Source organism: Ranitomeya variabilis, chromosome 1, assembly GCF_051348905.1.
Source record: "Ranitomeya variabilis isolate aRanVar5 chromosome 1, aRanVar5.hap1, whole genome shotgun sequence".
Classification (NCBI taxonomy): domain Eukaryota; kingdom Metazoa; phylum Chordata; class Amphibia; order Anura; family Dendrobatidae; genus Ranitomeya; species Ranitomeya variabilis.
This window is the reverse complement of record NC_135232.1, coordinates 1,136,079,809-1,136,102,947: the sequence shown is the minus strand read 5'-3', so window position 1 is coordinate 1,136,102,947 and position 23,139 is coordinate 1,136,079,809. Positions and strand designations below refer to the sequence as shown.

At 39.7% G+C, this 23,139-nt stretch overlaps 1 protein-coding gene across 1 annotated transcript in view; it reads right to left on the bottom strand.

The window, feature by feature from the left end:
• The window catches only part of DNAAF9 (dynein axonemal assembly factor 9), a 117,280-nt gene that overhangs the window by 58,084 nt on the left and 36,057 nt on the right, over positions 1 to 23,139 (bottom strand). Inside the window, exons 5-10 of the mRNA XM_077280307.1 lie at positions 23,038 to 23,134; positions 22,686 to 22,792; positions 22,415 to 22,492; positions 16,226 to 16,324; positions 15,812 to 15,867; positions 8,689 to 8,824 (exon numbers count right to left, since the gene is read on the bottom strand). Coding sequence (XP_077136422.1) covers positions 8,689 to 8,824; positions 15,812 to 15,867; positions 16,226 to 16,324; positions 22,415 to 22,492; positions 22,686 to 22,792; positions 23,038 to 23,134 — 573 coding nt within the window. The remainder of the gene's footprint in view (positions 1 to 8,688; positions 8,825 to 15,811; positions 15,868 to 16,225; positions 16,325 to 22,414; positions 22,493 to 22,685; positions 22,793 to 23,037; positions 23,135 to 23,139) is intronic.

The following is a 23,139-nucleotide window of genomic DNA, read 5'->3' as shown; positions in this document are numbered from 1 at the left end:
CGGTTACAAGAACAGGCAAGTAAGGAGGAGAAAAATAGGAGGCAAAAGATAGGGGCTTGCCCTGATACCGTCACTGGACTATGGGGGAGGGGTGAAAAGGTCTGCCTACCACAGGTACTGTACCCAATGATGGCACAGGTTCTGCACGGGAATGTGCACCACTCGAAGACGGCCATGTGTGACACCCTACAGAAACAATGGATTGCCCCCGGGGTTTTCCACCTGCGCAGAAAGGCAGGTACAGAGCTGCATGATATGTGCCACACATAATCAGAGTAGGACAGTGAAAACTCCATCCAAACACACTCCCCGGCCCCTTTAACCCATTCCAGAGACTGCAGATTGATTATATTCAGTTACCCAGGGTAGGGACGTATGAGTATGTGTTGGTCTGCATTGATTTATTTTCAGGTTGGCCAGAAGCCTACCCAGTTGCCAAAGCTACGGCTAAGACAACGGTGAAGAAACTGATGGCTGAGATCATATGCAGGTATGGAGTTCCTGAAGTCATTGAAAACGATCGGGGTTCCCATTTTACTGGAGAGATCATGTCAGAGGTAATGGCAGCACTGGAGGTAAATCAAGCATTGCATACTCCATCCGCAGAGCAGTGGAAAAGTGGAGAGACTAAATGGAACTCTTAAGCTTAAAATCCAGAAGGCAATGACAGAGACTGGTAAACCATGGACAGAATGTCTCCCTCTAGCTTTGTTTTCAGTAAGATATACCCCAAACAGGAAGACAGGACTGTCACCGTATGAGATTCTGTTTGGCAGGGGCCCCAATCTTGAATGTTTCTTTCCACAACAGTTGCAGCTCAAGTACTGGGACTTGACTAGCTATGTGCAGGCCTTACATGGACACCTTGCCAAAGTGCATTTAACCGTTTTCAGTTCTTTTCCAGACCCAGACAAGGTTCCTGGACACCATCCCTTTGTGCCAGGAGACCTGGTGTATGTGAAAAAGTTTGTGCGCAGAGATTGTCTCCAGCCGAGATTTGAAGGACCCCACACGGTGATCCTGGTCACCCCCACTGCAGTAAAGCTGGAAGGAAAGAGCACCTGGATCCACGCTTCACACTGTAAAAGAGACCGAACCAGTGTTTAGTCACAGTAGTGACTGAAGGGAAATGTTGCTGTTGTTTTTGATCCTGGAACTGAGGGCTATCCTCGCCCCTACCTCTTTGGTCCCTATTGTAAAAATAAGAATTCTGGTTCCATTATTCTCTGGGTAAACCTGACAGCCCCGGCAAATATCTGGCGATTTGATTTTTGTGATGTAGTCAAGTGCCCCGAGACTGAACGGGTTGTAGAGGGGATCATCCAGTTTTATATATGTATTACCAGAAATGACAACGATAATTGTTATTATTAGACTGATGCCTGGAATACAGGGGATGATTGGGGATATAAACCTAGCGAAGCCATGTTCCCTAAGGATAGAACGGGTAGGAGTCTCCGTGAGAGAATGCATCTAACAGACCTTCTGCAACCACTTAGGGGCTGTAAATGGGGTAAAAGTTGTCAACCCCCCCTCCTAAATCTCGAAAGCCCCCAATCTGCTGATCTGCAGACATTTGTACTGGGAAGGCATTATAATTATGTATTTAGTAGTGGATACCATGGGAATTTAGGCCCAGGTGAGCGTTTGCAAAATGTAGTCAATGAAGTGATCCCCATTCCAGGTCTCAGTTGGCAAGAGGTTTTCTCCATAGAAACACAAACAGCCCCAAGGAAAAACCTATGGTTAGAATGGGTGAGATACAATGTAAGAGTCCAGAATATCTCTGTAGGATGTATTGCTTGTGCTGCTGCGAATACACACCTATACACACATGCATTGCTTTTTCCTGATGACAACACCACTGCCTGTGTCATGAACTTGTTGAAAGGTTTGAAGTCCACTGATTGCCCAGATTACGTCCCACTAATTCATGAGGAACCTAAACTAAAGGTCCCAGGAGAAGTAACCGTATTAGCTGACAATTACACCTGCTATAATTCCCACGACACCACAGGTACACTAGTAGGGATCTTCGAGACAGGTTTCTACAAAGGGAGCAGTTCTCTAGATACTGATTTGCTAACCAAACATACAGAATATATGTACGACATTTATTGGTTATGTGGAGATGGTAAGCTCCGTCCTAGGTTGCCTAATGCCTGGATAGGCCAATGCACCCCTGTTAAACTAGCCATGCAGTTCAAGATTTTACTTTGAGATCCAAAGATACCTGATGAACCTACCAGAAAGAGGAGAAGTCTCGATCAGCTCTACATGAGTTATGAAGAAGATCCAATAATATATATTGATGCTATTGGGGTGCCAAGGGGGGTGCCTGACCAGTTTAAAGCCCAGAACCAGATTTATGCTGACTTTGCTTCTATAATCCCACAGGTGCAGATTAATAAAAATGTTGAATGGATCAAATATATATATATTACAGAGATCAAAGATTTGTTAATTATAGCTGTGATGCCTTTTAGGGTATAGTTGAGGATTTGGGCCCTAACACTTGTATGACCCGTGCTGCAACCCGACCTAAGAGAATTACACTGAATCCTGTCCAGACAAGATCACATGCAGTGATATAAGAAGCTGACACAGGATTGTGGTTGGTGGATACTGGAGACATTAACTTTTGGGAGTAGGCTGACAGTAATCCTTTTGGGAAGGAGCTGTAGACCAGCATGTCATGTCGCCCCCACCACCAGAGAACCAACCACATCAGGTAGGGTAAGACAGATACATGAGTATTATCCCTGGAGGCCCTCTGACTAGCTATGCAAAAACAATTGGCTGACCCTGAGAACCAACCTTTCATTTTACAAATAAATAATGATAATATGATGGATGTATTAGTGCACCTAGGCAGGCCTAGGTAGTTAGTGAAAGCAACTCCGATTGGCACCTTCCTCAATCAAGAAGTAGACCCACCAGAGTACGATGGTACTGATCCAGGGGAGATCCCTAAGTATGTCCCCCTCAAAAGAGTAGACAAAACCCCCCATTCTCAGATGATGCTAAGAGATTTAGTTTAGGGACAGTGGGAGAACTCCATGTGAGGTTAGTGAAGGGTTCAGCTGCCTGGAGGCCTCTCGCTAGGGGAGAGTTTCTGAGGTGTCTGGATGAAGAAATCCACCTCCCCTTTTCCCATCACATGGACAGTCTCGAAGGATCTTTCTTTAGGGGAAAAACTTAGTATTTAGGGGGGATTGTCAAGGTGAAAATATATTTTCTTATATACTTTTTGTACTGCCATACTCTTATACTGTGAAACGATAACTTTTTCCTATGCTTGCAGATATAACTGTATTTAAAATGGCTGCCAGTATTCACCTTTATCCTTGTTATGTATGTAATACTAAAACTTGTTTTTTTTGGTGTATTTCTGTGTGTATTAGGAAATTCTGCACTAGGATAACTAATGATGAAACCAAAAGCGTTGCTATCTCTGCTCTTCTCTACACCGATTTCACAAAGTTATCTGATGAAGATGTTGAAGCCAAGCGCATGGCTATCTTCAAAGGATCCCCACTACTGTTATCAACAATTGTTATTCGTAAATTCTAGTATACAGGGGGGACAGGTACGCCGCAACAGACATGGCTGGTAACATGGCACCAGCCATGTGAAGACCAGTACCCCTCGAGCTTAGAGCTTGGGATAGTATCTCTGATGTTGGACATTAATTAACAAAATTTATCTAGGGGGGAATGTGAAGGAAGAAATTAAGAAAATCTCCATTTTTGTGCTTTTCGACTCCATTTTGTTGTTTTGATATAAATTTTGTTAGTAGGCTAAACTTTACCGCTGGTATGAGACCTTGATTGTTGCAACTTGGGCAGAACATGAGACTGAGGGTATGAGACCTTGATTGTTGCAACTTGGACAGAATATGAGACTGAGGGTATATTGTTCTACAAAACTTTGACGCACAGATTGTTCCTGCATTCTTATAGGCTAAGAACTGTGAGCATGTTCTTATGCTAATTGGTTGAAGTTCTGCATTCTTATAGGCTAAGAACCGTGAGCGTGTTCTTATGCTGATTGGTTGAAGTGTAATTTCTATGATTATAATAAAGTCATGCAGAATAAACGGGGGCTAGAGATCAGCTCGATCCCCCATACAGAGACACACGTCTCCGTCTGGTCATTTTCAGTTGCCGGCAACACTTTATATATTAATTTGGAAATCACTGGGTTAACCGTGAAGGATCACTTTAAATCCTCCCTCAACAGTTGTAATGTAACAAAATAGGTAAAAAGTCAAGGGGGTGAATATTTTTGCAATCCACTGTATGTACACATAACTACACAGTATATACACAGATAAATAAGTATAACAGTACCCAATATCCAAGTAGGGTGTACTGATATCAGTACTAGAGAAATACCGAGGAGACCTGAATGTAGTGTATGTGACTGCACCAGTAGAATAGGGATTGCAGCTCTGGGGTATAATACAGGATGTAACTCAGTATCAGTAATGTAATGTATGTACACAGAGACTGCACCAGCAGAATAGTGAGTGCAGCTCTGGGGTATAATACAGGATGTAACTCAGGATCAGTAATGTATGTACACAGTGACTGCACCAGCAGAATAGTGAGTGCAGCTCTGGAGTATAATACAGGATGTAACTCAGGATCAGTAATGTAATGTATGTACACAGTGACTGCACCAGTAGAATAGTGAGTGCAGCTCTGGGGTATAATACAGGATGTAACTCAGTATCAGTAATGTAATGTATGTACACAGTGACTGCACCAGCAGAATAGTGAGTGCAGCTCTGGGGTATAATACAGGATGTAACTCAGGATCAGTAATGTATGTACACAGTGACTGCACCAGCAGAATAGTGAGTGCAGCTCTGGAGTATAATACAGAACGTAACTCAGGATCAGTAATGTATGTACACAGTGACTGCACCAGTAGAATAGGGATTGCAGCTCTGGGGTATAATACAGGACGTAACTCAGTATCAGTAATGTAATGTATGTACACAGAGACTGCACCAGCAGAATAGTGAGTGCAGCTCTGGGGTATAATACAGGATGTAACTCAGGATCAGTAATGTATGTACACAGTGACTGCACCAGTAGAATAGTGAGTGCAGCTCTGGGGTATAATACAGGATGTAACTCAGGATCAGTAATGTAATGTATGTACACAGTGACTGCACCAGCAGAATAGTGAGTGCAGCTCTGGAGTATAATACAGGATGTAACTCAGGATCAGTAATGTAATGTATGTACACAGTGACTGCACCAGTAGAATAGTGAGTGCAGCTCTGGGGTATAATACAGGATGTAACTCAGTATCAGTAATGTAATGTATGTACACAGTGACTGCACCAGCAGAATAGTGAGTGCAGCTCTGGGGTATAATACAGGATGTAACTCAGGATCAGTAATGTATGTACACAGTGACTGCACCAGCAGAATAGTGAGTGCAGCTCTGGAGTATAATACAGAACGTAACTCAGGATCAGTAATGTATGTACACAGTGACTGCACCAGTAGAATAGGGATTGCAGCTCTGGGGTATAATACAGGACGTAACTCAGTATCAGTAATGTAATGTATGTACACAGAGACTGCACCAGCAGAATAGTGAGTGCAGCTCTGGGGTATAATACAGGATGTAACTCAGGATCAGTAATGTATGTACACAGTGACTGCACCAGCAGAATAGTGAGTGCAGCTCTGGAGTATAATACAGGATGTAACTCAGGATCAGTAATGTAATGTATGTACACAGTGACTGCACCAGTAGAATAGTGAGTGCAGCTCTGGGGTATAATACAGGATGTAACTCAGTATCAGTAATGTAATGTATGTACACAGTGACTGCACCAGCAGAATAGTGAGTGCAGCTCTGGGGTATAATACAGGATGTAACTCAGGATCAGTAATGTATGTACACAGTGACTGCACCAGCAGAATAGTGAGTGCAGCTCTGGAGTATAATACAGAACGTAACTCAGGATCAGTAATGTATGTACACAGTGACTGCACCAGTAGAATAGGGATTGCAGCTCTGGGGTATAATACAGGACGTAACTCAGTATCAGTAATGTAATGTATGTACACAGAGACTGCACCAGCAGAATAGTGAGTGCAGCTCTGGGGTATAATACAGGATGTAACTCAGGATCAGTAATGTATGTACACAGTGACTGCACCAGTAGAATAGTGAGTGCAGCTCTGGGGTATAATACAGGATGTAACTCAGGATCAGTAATGTAATGTATGTACACAGTGACTGCACCAGCAGAATAGTGAGTGCAGCTCTGGAGTATAATACAGGATGTAACTCAGGATCAGTAATGTAATGTATGTACACAGTGACTGCACCAGTAGAATAGTGAGTGCAGCTCTGGGGTATAATACAGGATGTAACTCAGTATCAGTAATGTAATGTATGTACACAGTGACTGCACCAGCAGAATAGTGAGTGCAGCTCTGGGGTATAATACAGGATGTAACTCAGGATCAGTAATGTATGTACACAGTGACTGCATCAGCAGAATAGTGAGTGCAGCTCTGGAGTATAATACAGAACGTAACTCAGGATCAGTAATGTATGTACACAGTGACTGCACCAGTAGAATAGGGATTGCAGCTCTGGGGTATAATACAGGACGTAACTCAGTATCAGTAATGTAATGTATGTACACAGAGACTGCACCAGCAGAATAGTGAGTGCAGCTCTGGGGTATAATACAGGATGTAACTCAGGATCAGTAATGTATGTACACAGTGACTGCACCAGCAGAATAGTGAGTGCAGCTCTGGAGTATAATACAGGATGTAACTCAGGATCAGTAATGTAATGTATGTACACAGTGACTGCACCAGTAGAATAGTGAGTGCAGCTCTGGGGTATAATACAGGATGTAACTCAGTATCAGTAATGTAATGTATGTACACAGTGACTGCACCAGCAGAATAGTGAGTGCAGCTCTGGGGTATAATACAGGATGTAACTCAGGATCAGTAATGTATGTACACAGTGACTGCACCAGCAGAATAGTGAGTGCAGCTCTGGAGTATAATACAGAACGTAACTCAGGATCAGTAATGTATGTACACAGTGACTGCACCAGCAGAATAGTGAGTGCAGCTCTGGAGTATAATACAGGATGTAACTCAGGATCAGTAATGTAATGTATGTACACAGTGACTGCACCAGCAGAATAGTGAGTGCAGCTCTGGGGTATAATACAGGATGTAACTCAGTATCAGTAATGTAATGTATGTACACAGTGACTGCACCAGCAGAATAGTGAGTGCAGCTCTGCAGTACAACACAGGAGGTAACTCAGGATCAGCAATGTAATGTATGTACACAGTGACTGCACCAGCAGAATAGTGAGTGCAGCTCTGGGGTATAATACAGGAGGTAACTCAGGATCAGTAATGTAATGTATGTACACAGTGACTGCACCAGCAGAATAGTGAGTGCAGCTCTGGGCTATAATACAGGATGTAACTCAGGATCAGTAATGTAATGTATGTACACAGTGACTGCACCAGCAGAATAGTGAGTGCAGCTCTGGAGTATAATACAGGATGTAACTCAGGATCAGTAATGTAATGTATGTACACAGTGACTGCACCAGCAGAATAGTGAGTGCAGCTCTGGGCTATAATACAGGATGTAACTCAGGATCAGTAATGTAATGTATGTACACAGTGACTGCACCAGCAGAGTAGTGAGTGCAGCACTGGGGTATAATACAGGATGTAACTCAGGATCAGTAATGTATGTACACAGTGACTGCACCAGCAGAATAGTGAGTGCAGCTCTGGAGTATAATACAGAATGTAACTCAGGATCAGTAATGTATGTACACAGTGACTGCACCAGCAGAATAGTGAGTGCAGCTCTGGGGTATAATACAGGATGTAACTCAGGATCAGTAATGTAATGTATGTACACAGTGACTGCACCAGCAGAATAGTGAGTGCAGCTCTGCAGTACAACACAGGAGGTAACTCAGGATCAGCAATGTAATGTATGTACACAGTGACTGCACCAGCAGAATAGTGAGTGCAGCTCTGGGGTATAATACAGGAGGTAACTCAGGATCAGTAATGTAATGTATGTACACAGTGACTGCACCAGCAGAATAGTGAGTGCAGCACTGGGGTATAATACAGGATGTAACTCAGGATCAGTAATGTAATGTATGTACACAGTGACTGCACCAGCAGAATAGTGAGTGCAGCTCTGGGCTATAATACAGGATGTAACTCAGGATCAGTAATGTAATGTATGTACACAGTGACTGCACCAGCAGAGTAGTGAGTGCAGCTCTGGAGTATAATAAAGGATGTAACTCAGGATCAATAATGTAATGTATGTACACAGTGACTGTACCAGCAGAATAGTGAGTGCAGCCCTGGAGTATAATACAGGATGTAACTCAGGATCAGTAATGTATGTACACAGTGACTGCACCAGCAGAATAGTGAGTGCAGCTCTTGGGTATAACACAGGATGTAACTCAGGATCAGTAATGTATGTACACAGTGACTGCACCAGCAGAATAGTGAGTGCAGCTCTGGGGTATAATACAGGATGGAACTCAGGATCAGTACAGGATAACCATATGACAGGTTATTAAGGTCTTCGGCAGACCACACGGCTATAAAGCATTACAGGTTGCTGTGTCTTTACCATGTGTTTCGCTGTGCTGCCTCCTGGTCCCGTGTTCCTGACCAAGTGGCCTTCTGAAGGGAATATAAAATTGCCCGGCTTCAGGTTCTCTTTGGTGGAATGGCTGCCGAATAGCACAAAGGGTTGTCTGAAAGGACTACATGGAGAAGATCATATAATTAGAACAGGCAGAACAGCTGCTCTTCATGTGACTGAAAGCTCAAGAAGTAGGCAGAACTCAGACACACGAGAAACAGCAGCAGCAGGAAAGACAAAACCTTATAAGATTATACAGCGATTATAAAGACAATATTCACTGTCCATCTAGAAAACGTATGAGCTACAGGGCCAGACAGCAGCAAGAGAAGCCTGACACACGACTATTAATATCACAGTAGTGCATTACAGTAGTTATATTCTTGTACATAGGGGCAGTATTATAGTAGTTATATTCTTGTATATAGGAGCAGTATTATAGTAGTTATATTCTTGTACATAGGGGCAGTATTATAGTAGTTATATTCTTGTACATAGGAGCAGTATTATAGTAGTTATATTCTTGTACATACGAGCAGTATTATAGTAGTTATATTCTTGTACATAGGAGGCAGTATTATAGTAGTTATATTCTTGTACATAGGAGCAGTATTATAGTAGTTATATTCTTGTACATAGGAGCAGTATTATAGTAGTTATATTCTCGTACATAGGGAGCAGTATTATAGTAGTTATATTCTTGTACATAGGAGCAGTATTATAGTAGTTATATTCTTGTACATAGGAGGCAGTATTATAGTAGTTATATTCTTGTACACAGGGGCAGTATTATAGTAGTTATATTCTTGTACATAGGGGCAGTATTATAGTAGTTCTATTCTTGTACATAGGAGCAGTATTATAGTAGTATATTCTTGCACATAGTAGCAGTATTATAGTAGTTATATTCTTGTACATAGGGGCAGTATTATAGTAGTTATATTCTTGTACATAGGGGCAGTATTATAGTAGTTATATTCTTGTACATAGGAGCAGTATTATAGTAGTTATATTCTTGTACATAGGGGCAGTATTATAGTAGCTATATTCTTGTACATAGGGGCAGTATTATAGTAGTTATATTCTTGTACATAGGGGCAGTATTATAGTAGTTATATTCTTGTACATAGGGGCAGTATTATAGTAGCTATATTCTTGTACATAGGGGCAGTATTATAGTAGCTATATTCTTGTACATAGGAGGCAGTATTATAGTAGTTATATTCTTGTACATAGGGGCAGTATTATAGTAGTTATATTCTTGTACATAGGGGCAGTATTATAGTAGTTATATTCTTGTACATAGGGGCAGTATTATAGTAGTTATATTCTTGTACATAGGAGCACTATTATAGTAGTTATATTCTTGTATATAGGAGCAGTATTATAGTAGTTATATTCTTGTACATGGGGGCAGTATTATAGTAGTTATATTCCTGTACAAAGGGGCAGTATTATAGTAGTTATATTCTTGTACATAGGGGCAGTATTATAGTAGTTATATTCTTGTACATAGGAGCAGTATTATAGTAGTTATATTCTTGTACATAGGAGCAGTATTATAGTAGTTATATTCTTGTACAGAGGGGCAGTATTATAGTAGTTATATTCTTGTACATAGGGGCAGTATTATAGTAGTTATATTCTTGTACATAGGGGCAGTATTATAGTAGTTCTATTCTTGTACATAGGAGCAGTATTATAGTAGTTATATTCTTGTACATAGGAGCAGTATTATAGTAGTTATATTCTTGTACATAGGAGCACTATTATAGTAGTTATATTCTTGCACATAGGGGCAGTATTATAGTAGTTATACTCTTGTACATGGGAGCAGTATTATAGCTGTTATATTCTTGTACATAGGAGCAGTATTATAGTAGTTATATTCTTGTATATAGGAGCAGTATTATAGTAGTTATATTCTTGTACATAGGAGCAGTATTATAGTAGTTATATTCTTGTATATAGGAGCAGTATTATAGTAGTTATATTCTTGTACATAGGGAGCAGTATTATAGTAGTTATATTTTTGTACATAGGGGCAGTATTATAGTAGTTATATTCTTGTACACAGGGGCAGTATTATAGTAGTTATATTCTTGTACATAGGGGCAGTATTATAGTAGTTATATTCTTGTACATAGGAGCAGTATTATAGTAGTTATATTCTTGTACATAGGAGCAGTATTATAGCAGTTATATTCTTGTACATAGGAGCAGTATTATAGCAGTTATATTCTTGTACATAGGAGCAGTATTATAGTAGTTATATTCTTGTACATAGGAGCAGTATTATAGTAGTTATATTCTTGTACATGGGGGCAGTTCTATAGTAGTTATATTCTTGTATATAGGAGCAGTATTATAGTAGTTATATTCTTGTATATAGGAGCAGTATTATAGTAGTTATATTCTTGTACATAGGGGCAGTATTATAGTAGTTATACTCTTGTACATAAGGGGCAGTATTATAGTAGTTATATTCTTGTACATAGGAGCAGTATTATAGTAGTTATATTCTTGTACATGGGGGCAGTTCTATAGTAGTTATATTCTTGTATATAGGAGCAGTATTATAGTAGTTATATTCTTGTATATAGGAGCAGTATTATAGTAGTTATATTCTTGTATATAGGAGCAGTATTATAGTAGTTATATTCTTGTACATGGGGCAGTATTATAGTAGTTATATTCTTGTACATAGGAGCAGTATTATAATAGTTATATTCTTGTACATAGGGACAGTATTATAGTAGTTATATTCTTGTACATAGGGGCAGTATTATAGTAGTTATATTTTTGTACATAGGGGCAGTATTATAGTAGTTATACTCTTGTACATAGGAGCAGTATTATAGCAGTTATATTCTTGTACATAGGAGCAGTATTATAGTAGTTATATTCTTGTACATGGGGGCAGTTCTATAGTAGTTATATTCTTGTATATAGGAGCAGTATTATAGTAGTTATATTCTTGTATATAGGAGCAGTATTATAGTAGTTATATTCTTGTACATAGGGGCAGTATTATAGTAGTTATACTCTTGTACATAAGGGGCAGTATTATAGTAGTTATATTCTTGTACATAGGAGCAGTATTATAGTAGTTATATTCTTGTACATGGGGCAGTTCTATAGTAGTTATATTCTTGTATATAGGAGCAGTATTATAGTAGTTATATTCTTGTATATAGGAGCAGTATTATAGTAGTTATATTCTTGTATATAGGAGCAGTATTATAGTAGTTATATTCTTGTACATAGGAGCAGTATTATAGTAGTTATATTCTTGTACATAGGAGCAGTATTATAGTAGTTATATTCTTGTACATGGGGCAGTATTATAGTAGTTATATTCTTGTATATAGGAGCAGTATTATAGTAGTTATATTCTTGTACATAGGAGCAGTATTATAATAGTTATATTCTTGTACATAGGGACAGTATTATAGTAGTTATATTCTTGTACATAGGGGCAGTATTATAGTAGTTATATTCTTGTACATAGGGGCAGTATTATAGTAGTTATATTCTTGTACATAGGAGCAGTATTATAGTAGTTATATTCTTGTACATAGGAGCAGTATTATAGTAGTTATATTCTTGTACATAGGAGCAGTATTATAGTAGTTATATTCTTGTACATAGGAGCAGTATTATAGTAGTTATATTCTTGTACATAGGGGCAGTATTATAGTAGTTATATTCTTGTACATAGAGGGCAGTATTATAGTAGTTATATTCTTGTACATAGGAGCAGTATTATAGTAGTTATATTCTTGTACATAGGAGCAGTATTATAGTAGCTATATTCTTGTACATAGGAGGCAGTATTATAGTAGTTATATTCTTGTACACAGGGGCAGTATTATAGTAGTTATATTCTTGTACATAGGGGCAGTATTATAGTAGTTCTATTCTTGTACATAGGAGCAGTATTATAGTAGTATATTCTTGCACATAGTAGCAGTATTATAGTAGTTATATTCTTGTACATAGGGGCAGTATTATAGTAGTTATATTCTTGTACATAGGGGCAGTATTATAGTAGTTATATTCTTGTACATAGGAGCAGTATTATAGTAGTTACATTCTTGTACATAGGGGCAGTATTATAGTAGCTACATTCTTGTACATAGGGGCAGTATTATAGTAGCTATATTCTTGTACATAGGGGCAGTATTATAGTAGTTATACTCTTGTACATAGGGGCAGTATTACAGTAGTTATATTCTTGTACATAGGGGCAGTATTATAGTAGCTATATTCTTGTACATAGGGGCAGTATTATAGTAGCTATATTCTTGTACATAGGAGGCAGTATTATAGTAGTTATATTCTTGTACATAGGGGCAGTATTATAGTAGTTATATTCTTGTACATAGGGGCAGTATTATAGTAGTTATATTCTTGTACATAGGGGCAGTATTATAGTAGTTATATTCTTGTACATAGGAGCAGTATTATAGTAGTTATATTCTTGTACATAGGAGCAGTATTATAGTAGTTATATTCTTGTACATAGGGGCAGTATTATAGTAGTTATATTCTTGTACATAGGAGCAGTATTATAGTAGTTATATTCTTGTACATAGGAGCAGTATTATAGTAGTTATATTCTTGTACAGAGGGGCAGTATTATAGTAGTTATATTCTTGTACATAGGGGCAGTATTATAGTAGTTATATTCTTGTACATAGGAGCAGTATTATAGTAGTTATATTCTTGTACATAGGAGCAGTATTATAGCAGTTATATTCTTGTACATAGGAGCAGTATTATAGCAGTTATATTCTTGTACATAGGAGCAGTATTATAGTAGTTATATTCTTGTACATAGGAGCAGTATTATAGTAGTTATATTCTTGTACATGGGGGCAGTTCTATAGTAGTTATATTCTTGTATATAGGAGCAGTATTATAGTAGTTATATTCTTGTATATAGGAGCAGTATTATAGTAGTTATATTCTTGTACATAGGGGCAGTATTATAGTAGTTATACTCTTGTACATAAGGGGCAGTATTATAGTAGTTATATTCTTGTACATAGGAGCAGTATTATAGTAGTTATATTCTTGTACATGGGGCAGTATTATAGTAGTTATATTCTTGTACATAGGAGCAGTATTATAATAGTTATATTCTTGTACATAGGGACAGTATTATAGTAGTTATATTCTTGTACATAGGGGCAGTATTATAGTAGTTATATTCTTGTACATAGGGGCAGTATTATAGTAGTTATATTCTTGTACATAGGAGCAGTATTATAGTAGTTATATTCTTGTACATAGGAGCAGTATTATAGTAGTTATATTCTTGTACATAGGAGCAGTATTATAGTAGTTATATTCTTGTACACAGGAGCACTATTATAGTAGTTATATTCTTGCACATAGGGGCAGTATTATAGTAGTTATATTCTTGTACATAGGAGCAGTATTATAGCAGTTATATTCTTGTACATAGGAGCAGTATTATAGTAGTTATATTCTTGTATATAGGAGCAGTATTATAGTAGTTATATTCTTGTATATAGGAGCAGTATTATAGTAGTTATATTTTTGTACATAGGGGCAGTATTATAGTAGTTATATTTTTGTACATAGGGGCAGTATTATAGTAGTTATATTCTTGTACATGGGGCAGTTTTATAGTAGTTATATTCTTGTATATAGGAGCAGTATTATAGTAGTTATATTCTTGTACATAGGGGCAGTATTATAGTAGTTATATTCTTGTACATGGGGCAGTATTATAGTAGTTATATTCTTGTACATAGGAGCAGTATTATAATAGTTATATTCTTGTACATAGGGACAGTATTATAGTAGTTATATTCTTGTACATAGGGGCAGTATTATAGTAGTTATATTCTTGTACATAGGGGCAGTATTATAGTAGTTATATTCTTGTACATAGGAGCAGTATTATAGTAGTTATATTCTTGTACATAGGAGCAGTATTATAGTAGTTATATTCTTGTACATAGGAGCAGTATTATAGTAGTTATATTCTTGTACACAGGAGCACTATTATAGTAGTTATATTCTTGCACATAGGGGCAGTATTATAGTAGTTATATTCTTGTACATAGGAGCAGTATTATAGCAGTTATATTCTTGTACATAGGAGCAGTATTATAGTAGTTATATTCTTGTATATAGGAGCAGTATTATAGTAGTTATATTCTTGTATATAGGAGCAGTATTATAGTAGTTATATTTTTGTACATAGGGGCAGTATTATAATAGTTATATTTTTGTACATAGGGGCAGTATTATAGTAGTTATATTCTTGTACACAGGGGCAGTATTATAGTAGTTATATTCTTGTACATAGGGGCAGTATTATAGTAGTTATATTCTTGTACATAGGAGCAGTATTATAGTAGTTATATTCTTGTACATAGGAGCAGTATTATAGTAGTTATATTCTTGTACATAGGAGCAGTATTATAGCAGTTATATTCTTGTACATAGGAGCAGTATTATAGTAGTTATATTCTTGTACATAGGAGCAGTATTATAGTAGTTATATTCTTGTACATGGGGGCAGTTCTATAGTAGTTATATTCTTGTATATAGGAGCAGTATTATAGTAGTTATATTCTTGTATATAGGAGCAGTATTATAGTAGTTATATTCTTGTACATAGGGGCAGTATTATAGTAGTTATATTCTTGTACATAGGAGCAGTATTATAGTAGTTATATTCTTGTACATGGGGCAGTATTATAGTAGTTATATTCTTGTATATAGGAGCAGTATTATAGTAGTTATATTCTTGTACATAGGGGCAGTATTATAGTAGTTATATTCTTGTACATAAGGGGCAGTATTATAGTAGTTATATTCTTGTACATAGGAGCAGTATTATAGTAGTTAAAACCTTGTACATGGGGCAGTATTATAGTAGTTATATTCTTGTACATAGGGGCAGTATTATAGTAGTTATATTTTTGTTCATAGGAGCAGTATTATAGTAGTTATATTCTTGTATATAGGAGCAGTATTACCGTAGTTATATGCTTCATCCTGGGACATACACCTATGATAACGCTGATTGCTCGGTAACCAGTGAATTAAAGTGACCCCCACATACCTGTTATCGGCTATGTGGCTGGAGAGCATCCCGTGGCTGTAGTAACTCCGGAATGGCTGCAGGATAATTAGAGATTACATAATGATATAAGGATGTATGTGCTTCATTATAACGTACGCCGTTCAGTATGATCATGCTCCTGATGAGTCACATCCTAATCACCTCCTCAGTGAACTCATCATCATAAGAATCCTGTGCAAAATAGGACACAAATAACTTCGGTGCACAATGGCGGAGGATTCCAGAAGCCACTTTACTCCTGCATTACAATTCAATGATGAGAATCATTATTTTCTCAATCCAGCTATAATTATTATTGGTGAGAAGAAGCCGATGAGGTCAGAGCCCATCCCCCCTCTAGAGCAATTAGGAAGATCTGAGTGAAGGAGCGCAGCTCCGGCCGTCACTTCTTACCTCTCCAGCTTGTGATTCCGACAATTCTAGGAGGAAAGGAATTTCAGTCTCAAAGTTTGACAAAAAACCGCTCCACTGGTGCTGAAATGTCACCAAATCCTGCAAGAAAAGCTGGAAGGGTCAATGCCCTGTACTGAACACGCAGCGCAGCAGCATTAAGTGAAGGGACGGTCTAAATGCAGATTGTGCAGTATTCACTACTGGCTCACTGTCTGCAGAGAATTCACCAACCAAAGTACAGATCAATAGTGAGAGGAGAGAATACCTCAATAGACGAGCGCAGCTCTGGAGGATAATGCAGTGCATACCTCAGGATCAGTAATGTATGTACACAGTGACTGCACAGAAGAATAGTGAGTGCAGCTCTGGGGTATAATACAGGATATAACTCAGGATCAGTAATGTAATGTATGTACATACAGTGACTGCACCAGCAGAATAGTGAGTGCAGCTCTGGGATATAATACAGGATGTAACTCAGGATCAGTAATGTAATGTATGTACACAGTGACTGCACCAGCAGAATAGAGAGTGCAGCTCTGGGGTATAATACAGGATATAACTCAGGATCAGTAATGTAATGTATGTACACTGTGACTGCACCAGCAGAATAGTGAGTGCAGCTCTGGAGTATAATACAGGATGTAACTCAGGATCAGTAATGTAATGTATGTACACAGTGACTGCACCAGCAGAACAGTGAGTGCAGCTCTGGGATATAATACAGGATGTAACTCAGGATCAGTAATGTATGTACATACAGTGACTGCACCAGCAGAATAGTGAGTGCAGCTCTGGGATATAATACAGGATGTAACGCAGGATCAGTAATGTAATGTATGTACACAGTGACTGCACCAGCAGAATAGAGAGTGCAGCTCTGGGGTATAATACAGGATATAACTCAGGATCAATAATGTAATGTATGTACACAGTGACTGCACCAGCAGAATAGTGAGTGCAGCTCTGGAGTATAATACAGGATGTAACTCAGGATCAGTAATGTAATGTATGTACACAGTGACTGCACCAGCAGAATAGTGAGTGCAGCTCTGGAGTATAATACAGGATGTAACTCAGGATCAGTAATGTAATGTATGTACACAGTGACTGCACCAGCAGAATAGTAAGTGCAGCTCTGGGGTATAATACAGGATGTAACTCAGGATCAGTAATGTAATGTATGTACACAGTGACTGCACCAGCAGAATAGTGAGTGCAGCTCTGGAGTATAATACAGGATGTAACTCAGGATCAGTAATGTAATGTATGTACACAGTGACTGCACCAGCAGAATAGTAAGTGCAGCTCTGGGGTATAATACAGGATGTAACTCAGGATCAGTAATGTAATGTATGTACACAGTGACTGCACCAGCAGAATAGTGAGTGCAGCTCTGGGGTATAATACAGGATGTAACTTAGGATCAGTACAAAATACGGTAAGTAGTGTAATATACAGTGGCTTGAGAAAATATTCACCCCTTGGCATTATTCGTGTTTTGCTACCTAACAATCTGGAATCTTATTTTTTTTTAGGGTTTGTGTCAGTTCATGTGAAGAACATGCCGACAACTGTGAACATTTGGTTTCTTTTGATTGTGAAACAAATAACTGAAAACTTCAGTGTGCATTATTCGCCCCCTAAAGTCAGTACTTTGTAGAGCCTCCTGCGATTACAGCTGCCAGTCCCTTTGGATAAGTCTCTATGAGCTTTCCACATCTCACCACTGGGATTATTGCCCATTCCTCAAGGCAAAACTGCTCCAGCTCCTTCAGATTAGATGTTTCCTCCTGCAATCTTCACATCTGACCACAGATTCTCCCTTGGATTACGGTCTGGGCTTTGACTAAGTCACTGCAAAACATTTACACATTTGCCCTTAAACCACTCGAGTGTTGCTTTAGCAGTATGCTTTGTGTCATTGTCTACTTGGAAGGTGAAGTCCCGTCAGTCTCAAATCACTGACAAACAGGTTTTGCTCAAGAATATCCCTGTATTTCTCCCCTTCCATCTTCCCCTCGATTCTATATTTTCTCTGGCCCGGCTGCCGAAAAACATCTCCACAGTATAATGCTGCCACCACCATGTTTCACTGTGGGGATGGTGTTATTGGGATGATGAGCTGTGTCGTTTTGGCGTCAGACATAACATTTATCTTGGTGACTAAAAAGTTAAATTTTTGTCTCATCTGACCACAGCACCTTCCTCCGTACATTTGGGGAGTCTCCCACATGTCTTCATGTGTGTAAGTAAAGGCATTTTTCTGCCCACTCTTCCATAAAAGCCCCCTCTATGCAACCCCTGGCAAAAATTATGGAATCAAAGGCCTTGGAGGATGTTCATTCAGTTGTTTAATTTTGTAGAAAAAAAGCAGATGACAGACATGGCACAAAACTAAAGTCATTTCAAATGGCAACTTTCTGTCTTTAAGAAACACTAAAAGAAATCAAGAACAAAAATGTGGTAGTCAGTAATGGTTACCTTTTTTAACCAAGCATAGAGGAAAAATTATGGAGTCACTCAGTTCTGAGGAAAAAATTATGGAATCATGAAAAACAAACAAGCAAAAAAAACAAATCCCATTTCCTTTAGGCGGTTTCTTACAGTTCGGTCACAGACATTGACTCCAGTTTCCACCCATTCGTTCTTCATTTATTTTGTTGTGCATTTCCTGTTTTGGAGACATATTGCTTGAAGTTTCTGGTCTTGACGCTTTGATGTCTTCCTTGGTCAACCAGTATGTTTGCCTTTAACAACCTTCCCATGTTGTTTGTATTTGGTCCAGATTTTAGACACAGCTGACTGTGAACAACCAACATCTTGTGCAACTTTGCGTGATGATTTACTCTCTTTTAAGAGTTTGATAATCCTTTGTTTCAATTGACATCTCTCGTGTTGAAGCCATGATTCATGTCAGTCCACTTGGTGCAGCAGCTCTCCAAGGTGTGATCACTCCTTTTTAGATGCAGAATAACGAGCAGATCTAATTTGATGCAGGTGTTATTTTTGGGAATGAAAATTTACAGGGTGATTCCACAATTTTTTTCCTCAGAATTGAGTGATTCCATAATTTTTCCCCTATGCTTGGTTAAAAAAAGTAACCATTACTGACTACTAGGGTTGAGCGAAACGGATCGTTCATTTTCATAAGTCGCCGACTTTTGGTAAAGTCGGCGTCTCATGAAACCCGACCCAATCCCTGTGTGGGGTCGGCCATGCGGTACGCGATCTTGGCGCCAAAGTCGCGTTTCGTATGACGCGTTTAGCGCCATTTTTACAGCCAATGAAGGAGCGTGGGCAGAGTGATGACATAGGGGTTAGGGCGTGCACGCCTATCATCATTTTAGCGCTTGTGCGCAGTAGCGATTTGGAATGTGTAAAACGAAATTTTCTGTGCTGGGACGGAGGGGGAGGGAGAGAGAGAGAGAGAGAGAGAGAGAGAGAGAGAGAGAGAGAGAAAATATATATATATATATATATATATATATATATATATATATATATATATATACACTCACCGGCCACTTTATTAGGTACACCTGTCCAACTTCTTGTTAACACTTAATTTCTAATCAGCCAATCACATGGCGGCAACTCAGTGCATTTAGGCATGTAGACATGGTCAAGACAATCTCCTGCAGTTCAAACCGAGCATCAGTATGGGGAAGAAAGGTGATTTGAGTGCCTTTGAACGTGGCATGGTTGTTGGTGCCAGAAGGGCTGGTCTGAGTATTTCAGAAACTGCTGATCTACTGGGATTTTCACGCACAACCATCTCTAGGGTTTACAGAGAATGGCCCGAAAAAGAAAAAAAATCCAGTGAGCGGCAGTTCTGTGGGCGGAAATGCCTTGTTGATGCCAGAGGTCAGAGGAGAATGGGCAGACTGGTTCAAGCTGATAGAAAGGCAACAGTGACTCAAATCGCCACCCGTTACAACCAAGGTAGGCCTAAGAGCATCTCTGAACGCACAGTGCGTCGAACTTTGAGGCAGATGGGCTACAGCAGCAGAAGACCACACCGGGTACCACTCCTTTCAGCTAAGAACAGGAAACTGAGGCTACAATTTGTACAAGCTCATCGAAATTGGACAGTAGAAGATTGGAAAAACGTTGCTTGGTCTGATGAGTCTCGATTTCTGCTGCGACATTCGGATGGTAGGGTCAGAATTTGGCGTAAACAACATGAAAGCATGGATCCATCCTGCCTTGTATGGAGCATCTTTGGGATGTGCAGCCGACAAATCTGCGGCAACTGTGTGATGCCATCATGTCAATATGGACCAAAATCTCTGAGGAATGCTTCCAGCACCTTGTTGAATCTATGCCACGAAGAATTGAGGCAGTTCTGAAGGCAAAAGGGGGTCCAACCCGTTACTAGCATGGTGTACCTAATAAAGTGGCCGGTGAGTGTATATATATATATATATATATATATATATATATATATATATATATATATATATATATATATATATATATAAATAAATTATCCCCATTGACGTGCATAGGGTTTCGTGTTCCGGCCGATCCTCGACTTTGCGCAGTAATCGGCCGATTTCGCCCGACTCGACTTTTCCAACAGTCGGATTTCGTGAAACATGACTCGACCCTAAAAAAGTCAAGGTCGCTCAACCCTACTGACTACCACATTTTTTGTTCTTCATTACTTTTAGTGTTTCTTAAAGCCAGAAAGTTGCCATTTGAAATTACTTAAATTTTGTAGACAAAAAGCAGATCACAGACATGGCACAAAACTAAACAACTGAATGAACATCCTCCAAAGCCGGTGATTCCATAATTTTTGCCAGGGGTTGTAGACAGATATTCTAGAGTCTGCTTGTGAACTCTGCAGCTCCTTCAGGGTTACCTTTGGCCTCAGTGTTGCCTTTTCTAATTAACGCCCTCCTTGCCCGGGCAGAGAGTTTTGGTGGGCGCGCCCTCTCTTGGCAGGTTTGTTGTGACACCATGTTCTTTACATTTTTATAATCCAACACTAACTTGTACATCTGAACAACTTTGTCCATGACTTGTTTGGAGATCTCCTTGGTCTTCATGGTGTTGTTCGGAGATCTACTTGGTCTTCGTGGTGTTGTTTGGAGATCTCCTTGGTTTTCATGGTGTTGTTTAAAGTTCTTCTTTGGTCTTCGTGGTGTTGTTCGGAGATCTCCTTGGTTTTCGTGATGTTGTTTTGGAGATCTCCTTGATCTTCGTGGTATTGTTTGAAGATCTTCTTGGTCTTCGTGGTGTTGTTTTGGAGATCTCCTTGGTCTTCATGGGGTTGTTTGGAGATCTCCTTGGTCTTCATGGGGTTGTTTGGAGATCTCCTTGGTCTTCATGGAGTTGTTTGGAGATCTCCTTGGTCTTCATGGGGTTGTTTGGAGATCTCCTTGGTCTTCATGGTGTTTGATTAGTGGTGAATCTTGCTTAATTGTGTTGCAGCCTCTGTGGTCTTAAGGTACCTTCACACGAAACGACTCTACAACGAGAACGACAACGATCTGATCGCTGCAGCGTCGCTGTTTACATCGCTGTAGAGATGTCAAACACAGCAGCTCCAGAACGACGCAGGAGCGATCCTGTGACGTAGCGGTGACGCACTTATCGTTCTCACAGGTCGTTAGCTCCATGTTTAACATTGCTGGCGTCGTTGCTTTTGCTGTCAAACACGACGATACACGCCGATCTGACGACCAAATAAAGTTCTGGACTTCTAGCTCCGACCAGCGATATCACAGCAGGATCCAGATCGCTGCTGCGTGTCAAACACAACGATATCGCTATCCAGGACGCTGCAACGTCACGGATCGTTGTCGTTCTCGTTGTAAAGTCGTTTCGTGTGAAGGTACCTTTACAGAAAAGGTAAAGTGCATATACTGACAGACGTATGATAATTAGATTGCCCACAGGGGGACGTCCTGTCACTAAGCATATGACTTATGAAGGTAATTTTACACCAGAAATTTTTAGGGGCTTTATCGCAAAAGGGGTGAATACATATGCACATGCCACAGTTATTTGATCCCATAAATTTAATGTATGCCTTTTTCTCAAGATGATGTATCACACACAAATCGGATTACAAAAATATTTATACACAAATTGAGTGAAAAGCCAAGGAGGGGAATACTTTCATAAGCCACTGTATGTATGCAGTGACCAGCATAACCTCTATCTTGATAGTCGTACCTCCATTACCAGCTCCTCTAGAGAGACGGGGTCCATGATGCTGTACACTCTCCACAGACTCTCGCTCACGTCCATCAGCTGTAAGACACACCGTGATTGCAGGACGTGACATACGTGATATGATCACACACACAGCAGTTTTGCCTATTGACAGCGTCTTCTCAGCAGGTGTCAGAGGCAATGTTACTCGAGGGTGCTGGACAGAAGGCCACAATACCTAATGTCTTACCCCACGCAGCAGGAGGCTGGGGACAGTAGTTATATCACATACCTCGTATTTCATTGTAAAGAAGCCCCCGCCTCCGATGCCCTCCAGAGCAAACGCCTGCACAATCGGCCACTTCTCCACTATGAACATATCGAATGACTGGAGGTGACCTGAGGGGGACACAAGGGTAAGGGTCACGCTATGGATGTACCCGAGGCAAGCGGGCAATAGGCTCTCTATCACCCATCAGATCACCAGGGACGGAGGCATTCACTCCTCCACTACCGGAGACCGGCGGGGACACGGGATCCGGGCCCATGGCCAGAACACAGCATACACCTGTCCCAATAGTAAGTCACAGGGATCTGATGGGGCCGCTGAGCCCCTGGACCACGACGGGTCCAACACTGCTGACCTTGGGAGCTGTATGGGATCCCGATACGGCGGCAGTCTCGCACCATGTTCACGAAACTTGCAATTTTAAACTCTTCTGCAGCTTCTTCATCTTCGTACTATG